Source organism: Austrofundulus limnaeus, unplaced genomic scaffold, assembly GCF_001266775.1.
Source record: "Austrofundulus limnaeus strain Quisiro unplaced genomic scaffold, Austrofundulus_limnaeus-1.0 Scaffold3, whole genome shotgun sequence".
NCBI lineage: Eukaryota > Metazoa > Chordata > Actinopteri > Cyprinodontiformes > Rivulidae > Austrofundulus > Austrofundulus limnaeus.
Genome location: NW_013952405.1, coordinates 8,226,543 through 8,233,918, shown reverse-complemented (window position 1 = coordinate 8,233,918; position 7,376 = coordinate 8,226,543). Strand labels below are relative to the sequence as shown.

Sequence of the window (7,376 nt, the reverse complement as noted above, 5' to 3'; positions counted from 1 at the left end):
CTGAAACACCTGGTTTTAGACCATAACATCTCTTTCAGACAGCTTCCTCTTGCGTCCACAGTTAATCCTGTTGGATGTGCTTCGTCCTTCTTGGTGGTATGCTGACATTACCCTGGATACTGTGGTTCTTGACACATCACAAAGACTTGCTGTCTTGGTCACAGATGCACCAGCAAGACGTGCACCAACAATTTGTCCTCTTTTGAACTCTGGAATGTCACCTATAATGTTGTGTGTTGAGCCAAACTGTGCTCTTACTCTGCTAATTAAAACTTCACACTCTGCTCTAACTGGTGCAATGTACAATTAATGAAGAATGGCCACCAGTATGGTCCAATTTAGCCATGAAACCTCCCACGTTAACATGACAGGTGTTTCAGTTTCATTGTCTAACCCCTGTATTAAGATGAAATTCTGCAACCAAAGAGAAATCCCATATCTCCACAGTCTGGGACTGAACTCTATACTCAAAGTAAAAGACTCGCTGTAACAGAGTGTAGTTTATCAGAGACTACCTCCAGAATTTGAGAGTGGAGTGGGTGGAATGGCAGAAGTTCTGAACTCAACCCCATCGAACACTTGTTGGATCAGCTTGGGTGTGCTGTTTGTGCGAGAGTGACCTACACAACCACGTTGGTTGATTTGCAACAAATGATGGTTGAAGAAAGGGATGCCGTCCCACGGCAGTGTGTGACCAGTGACCAACATGAGGAGGTGCCTGGTTTGTGTGGCTGTGTATGGTTCTTCCACATGTTACTGGGATGCTTGTTTGTCAAATGAACATGGACCCTACAGAAATTTTACAGGCAGTGCAAGTCAACCAAGATGACACATCAATTTGTGCCATTGCCAGAAGAAGCATGGAGGAGATCCCAGGAGATGGGCAGTTAGGAGAACTGAAGGTCCTTAACCCATCTGCAGAGCTGGAATTGGCTCCTTGGTACAAGGAAGAACAGGTTGAGTTCTGCCAGAGTCCTACAAAGTGACATCTAGTGAGCCACTGGTGTGAATGTCTCTGACCAAACCAATAGAGACAGATTTTATGAGGGCGGTATGAGGGCTGGAGAAGCTGCAGTGAATGTTATGCTGCCTGTAACACTGTTCAGCGTGATCAGTTTGATGATGAGTCAGTGTTGGTCTGTGGAGATGGGACACACACACCTATCAGACATTTATCCTTTACAGGATAACCAGACTGCCAGGAAATCCTTGGATTCGTTATTAGACCCTTTGCTGTTGCAGTGGGTCCTGGGTTCCTCCTGGTACATGATAAGGTCATGTGGCAAGAGTAAACAGGCAGTGAGGATGAAGGAAGTGCTACCATTGACTGGCCTCTAGGACATTATGTTTAGGTCCATCTGACACTGAAAGGTTGAACCTCCGACTATCTAGGAGCTCAGTGATGCCCTGGTCAGGATCTGGGAGGAGATACCCCAGGACACCCTCCTTTGTCTCATAAGCAGCGTGCACTGTCATTGTCATGCAAACTGCTGAGTTCCGTTTTGAGTTTCAGCATTAACATTTAACCCAAGTGGACCTGCATACTGCAACAGTTTTTAAAATTCTTGGTAAATTTAAATTCAGCCCTTTGTAGGTTTTGTCAAATTWGCCCTTAACCCTTGTTTGAGGTGTAACCTAAAAACCTTATCATTTACTGCAGAGGGACAGCGGATAATTTCATAAAAAAATCATTCCAAATAGTTCCTTTTCATGATACCAAATCTGACATGCATGTTTTCAGTCTATGTGAGAAAACCCACACATGCACAGAAAGAACATGTAAACCAAGCCAGGAGGTGATCCTGCAACCTCCTTCCTGACAGCCATCAGCTCTGAAGACGAGAGGAAATAAATTTTTACAAAATGTATTTTATGGAGTGAATCAGAGATTGATTGATGTTCTTCTCCTCTGGTTCATAAAGTCAAATGTTCTTGTCTTTACATGTGACCCGATGAGAAAATCGATGAGAAAATTTGCGGTAAACAGCTAAAGAAGTCCCAGTGTACTTTTATTTTCTCACCACTAGATGACAACAAAGCCTTGTTGTTTAAAATGAAGCTCTTCACAGAAAATGAAGACAGTTGGCCTGTTGTTTGTTTCTTTTTTATTTGTTTTGGTCAAAACACACAAAAAATCCACACTGATTTTCATTTTGGTGTTTCATTTGTCCCCGTTTGACCTCAGCTGTTTGAAAACAGGCCGAAGGCGAAGCAACGTGACCGACAGACCCGTTGAGATAAAGAGCAGGAGAAAAGCTCTCTGCATCACCGCTGTGTGTGTGTGTGTGTGTGTGTGTGTGTGTGTGCGTGTGTGTGTGTGTGTGTGTGCATTTGGCTGCAGGCATTTGATCAGCCTCTTCGATTAGATGTCCATTTAACAAGTCAGACCGCACCACCACCCGCCTCGTAGCTGGGGGAGGCTTCTGGATGCCTCGGCCCCCACCATAAAGGTCACGCTGCAGAGGTTAAAGGTGATCACACACACACACACTTTCAAAAAGAGACACACACTCTGTTCTATTCTCCCATCCGCTTCAGTCAGTTTCCACCGCTCTCCATCACTCTCATTCTCTCTCCCTCCTTCTTCATTTTGTCTCTGTTCTATTTGAAATTGATTGTCTCTACCATCACAAAGACACTTGGTTCTGATTGATTGATTGGTAAAGGAAGACAGAGAGAGGAAAAAACAACACATCCACGCTGCGACTTTTCGAGTTTTGAAGGACAAAGCAAACAACACTTTTCGGATCCAGTGGAAAAAATGTTTCTGCTTTCTTCGCTGTCTGAGTTTCAAATCCAGACACACTGTCAAATTTAACTTAAATACAGGAATTCAGTGAAAAAATAAAAGACACGCAACCCCACACTCACACAATGAAAACAGAGATACAGATACAGGAATGTATGGGACGGTTACACACACTGAGAAGGAACGACGTGACACAGAAATACACCGATTTTATACAAACACACAAACAGCACATAAAAAACACAGAACTGACAAAGAATGCAAAGATTCCCAGATGTTGTTTGTCTCCCTYCCCTCCACCTGTGGAGGAGTACATTTCATCCTGCTGTTTATTTACACTTTGAATCAATCCATGCAGAAATAAAAGTGAACAGATCATCCCACCCTTAATGACAGAGGGGTTTTGATTGACTATTTTTTTAATAAATCACTTTTAACAGATCAATTTAAATGCAAAACCATTTTTTTAAAAAGTGATGTGAATCAGAAATTATTGTATGCTTGTAGTGTTATTAGTAATCTTTGCTTTCATAATTCTACAACTGGGTTTTATGCTTTTTATCCTTCCCTTGTCAGTCTTTACACTGAGCCTTAAAAGCAACACGATGCAAATTCTACAGATTAAGCAAAAGTAAAAACAAATCAAACTTACATTTCACACTCTCCCTTAGAGAAATACTTTTATAAAAACAAAAAAAGGAACAATCATTTCATCGATGAAACATTGTATTTGTTTCACTACATGAACCTTTACCATAAAGATTTGAGGTATATCAAGATGAATTGTCTACACACGCCTGCCTTGTTGGACAGCTACCCTGGACGAAGGGACCAGCAATAGGCGGGGGGGGGGGGGGGGTGTCACCAGTCGAGGCGTCATGTAAAAATGATGTCATCTTTGGTGATTTTTATCTTTGGTTTTTCACGTTGGTGGAGTTTGCTTAGTAGGCGATCAAAGCAAATTGGGTGCAGAAGTCTTTGTAAACAGTCAAACACACACACACACACACACACACACACACACACACACACCTACACTTACTATAAATTACACAAAAATATCTCTGGCTGGAGTGTGTGAGTGTGTGTGTAAAAAAAAGAGAAAAAACTAAATTGTTGTGGTAAACTGTGCTCTCCCCAAATGTATGAAAGAAAGTGCTGTTTGAATCATAAGAGTGGCTTTTCTTTTTAAATCAAATGTRTGTGACCACCCCCATCCCACCTCCATTTATCAAGTTTCAACTGATTTTCTCAGATCAGAGCAGTCCATCCCCTGGTTGAAGGAAAAAGGCACTCAGCTTTTTCCACATGACAAATACAGCTTTGCCACGGAGTTACCACTGTCCTGCACACGTCTGCCMCTCTGTGTTTTTGCATGTGAGTGTGTGTGTGTGTGCGTTTCAGGTCCAGTGCTGAACCCACGCAGGCTCAATGCATTTTTGGTACTGGCAGATGTGTCACGGTTAATACTGCCAGGTGTAGCTGTCAAMATTTGGGTCAACATTTCTCTCCTCTGGACTCAGAAGTAACACAACAACTTATGGAGGTATGTCACTTCCATATTTCCTTTTGGCCTCATGACGGGCCTCGGATGCCGCTAGCTCCCCCTGCTGTACCCCCTCGTCCTCCTCTCTGCAACTCCTCTTTAGTATGATTATCTCCCGCTAGAAGATGCTACACAACAAGTGGCTTTGCCCACAAAAAAAAAACAATAACAAAAAGGTAAAAAGACACTTAAAAAATGAGGAGGTTCTCATGGTAAGCAAAAAACACCGTCAGCAGAGGAAATGCAGTTGCAGTCCAAGTTTAAAGAGGATTTATGAGGTCCTTCACGTCCCACAGGTCTTCACTAAGATGCACAGTTTGTCACCAGGACCCCTTTTCTTGTCCGTGCATAGGATCAGTCCAAGTTGATTTGACTTTTTTTTTTCATTTCTAACACAAAGTTTTTTCTATTTTGTCAAAAAAGGTGCTTTTTTACATATATTTTTCAGCACAACATAGCACAATAGTCACAAGAGAGAAACCATGTGTCTATGGTACTATTGTTACCCGCATCGTTAAAAAAATAAAATAAAAGTAAAGGAAAAATACATAGGGAGTGTGGGTGGGGGGGTGATAAATACAGAATAGATAAGACAGAGAGATAAGGATGAAATTAAAAATTATTTACAGTTACTGAATGTCACGCTGATCACATCAGTGTTTTTTTTCTGAGGTATGAAACAGGCGATGTGCCTATAATAGTGCTCGCAGATCGAAGGCTGTGATGAAACGAAGCAGACGCGGCGAAGGCCGGACGGCGACGGAGCTGGTCTGCATCTGTTCTCTGATTATCATGAAGAGGCAAACGTCACTGGCACTCAGGATCCTATATAGTGTGACATTTGACCTCTGTGTTTGGCCACTAGAACAGAGCGGGCCCCCTCCACCCCACCCACCCCTCACGCCCTATACACTAAACTTGGGGACGACGGTTTGCTTCAAAGCTGCGTCGTCCTTGTTTGATTGTTCTCCTTTTATAACCTGAATATACCCTCTCGTGTGGCTGAGCGGCCTACGGCAGCGAAGCCGCACGATGAGTGTCAAGAAATAAACGAAACGTTCAAATCAAAAGTTGAGTCAATAATTTCCACGGGTGTGTCGTGTTTACAGGACTACAATTTTGCTCAAATAGGAGGGCTGGTATGTCCTAAAGCTGATTTATACTGCAGGGTGTAAGGCTTTTTCTAAAACCTTGCTGGAGATGTGAGCTGAGACTAGAAGCTTTCATGTGGGCAGCAGGTGGCACTGTTACTCTGACGTGGTGCAGACTGGAGACCAGCAGAAGGATGGAAACACCCCTTGTAGCACGAAGAGACCATGTGAATATTAAACATGCAGGCACCACTGAAGGTGGTTAGCAGGTCAAAGTGAATGCTTGTGTCCATTTCACTGGACGTAAACCATGAGACCTATCTGCACATGTAGCCAAAAAGAAAATATCCCTTCCCAAGTGGATAGAAAGGTTTAGCTCCAAAAATGGGTGCTAAATCTGAAACAGGTTGACCCACTTCAAGTTGCAGCTAATTACTGTTTATGGCTAACTTTAATAATTCTCATCCTGAATTTATGGCCCAATTTCACTTAAAAGAAATCCAGGCACACCCTTGTGCCAAACAATGGATTATACATTAATTAAAGCAGTTGTCTGAGTCTTTTAAAATAAGAAGTAGAAGTYATGAACARCTAATATCTTACCTGCTGCAGATAGCTACTTGAACATTATCGGTTTGGAAAAACAAAAATTACTCCTGATCAATTTTAGCTAAAAAGCTAAAGGTTACTTTGAGCGGGGCCAAGACCAAAGGGGTCTCGAMAATATTGTAGTGGTTCATGCAAACACTTAATAAACTTTGCACCACCAATTATTTCAAATGACATGGTTATTTATAGTGATAGTATTATTTGTGAGCACAAATAGCAGCACTGCCACGGAACATGATGTTTCTGCTGTAAGGCGGATATAAACGTTTATAATGTGACAGTAGTGCACTTTGGTCTTAGCCTCACRCAGACTAGCCCTTAGCTCGTCAATCTGGTGGGAACTGATCTGTATTTCTCTAAATTGAGGTAGCTTATAAAGCRATTTGCCACAATGTTTCTAACCTGTCCACAGAAATGTTAGGAAAAGGTTTGAATTGTGCCTTTAAGTGTGCTGATCCACATGTCCACCTGCTGTCTCACTCCTGTCTGAGACTCTTATTGTGAAAACGTGTTTTCTTTGTTTGTTTTCCGGTGGATTTACAGAGAAGTTTGTTTGCAGTGATTCATAAAACTATACTGAATCTTTGGTTTGAGGAGCAAAGCAGTCCATTTAAAATAAAACGCACGGAGCTTCTGGTTCATCTGGACAGGTGCAGCAGATGGATCAGATGARCACACAAGATACACACAGCAGCTGTGCACATTGTTTCAGTCAAAGTTCAAATAAAAATCAAATTAAAAAAAAAATCTCGTCCACCACCCTGCACGCATCCGTCCTGCAGCCGTCAGGCCTTGGAGAAAGTGTTGGCGGAGGCGCCGGCTTGGAGCGGGGACGCGCTGGTGTTGCTGCCGCTCCCGTGCGGGGTGTGGACGTGKCCGTGGCCGCCGCCGAGCATCCCGTGGCCGTGCTCCTCAGTGTCCCAGCGCTCCGGGCAGCGGCGGCGGGAGTTCATGAAGAAGTTGGAGACGGTGGAGAGCTCCAGGCCCAGCTGCTGAGAGATGGTGAGCTGCATCTCCTTGGAGGGGCGCCGGTTCTCTCGGAAGATGGCGACCAGGGTGCGACGCTGCAGGTCGGTGAAGACCAGCCGCTGCTTCTTGGGCACCTGGCTGCGCTCCCGTCCCCGGTCCTCCTCCTTCCGTTTACAAGCTGCAGACAACAGGAGGCAGATAAGTTTGAGCCTAAAAAAATGTTCTTTAACAATTAAAAACAAAATGTTGCTTAAGGATGATTTGATGGAATRATTATCTGAAAGCTTGAAATAAATCATTAGCAGCTGAATTCTTAAAAATTAGGAGATAATGATGTTAAATCATTTGTTTATGTGAATGTCTGAATAGTGCAATAAAAAGAAATATAAGTATACAGCATGAAAAACAGAAC

The 7,376-nt window shown here is 43.1% G+C and overlaps 1 protein-coding gene across 3 annotated transcripts in view; it reads right to left on the bottom strand.

Annotated features, from left to right (window-relative positions):
* Nucleotides 1-5,200: 5,200 nt before the first annotated feature.
* onecut3b (one cut homeobox 3b) overlaps nucleotides 5,201-7,376 on the bottom strand; it is a 10,456-nt gene continuing 8,280 nt past the window's right edge. The window contains exon 2 of one of the 3 annotated variants that reach the window (XM_014021166.1): nucleotides 5,201-7,142. In XM_014021166.1, the coding sequence (XP_013876620.1) occupies nucleotides 6,781-7,142 (362 nt within the window). In that variant the 3' untranslated portion in view covers nucleotides 5,201-6,780. The remainder of the gene's footprint in view (nucleotides 7,143-7,376) is intronic. The other 2 variants (XM_014021174.1, XM_014021181.1) reach the window with 2 other exon arrangements.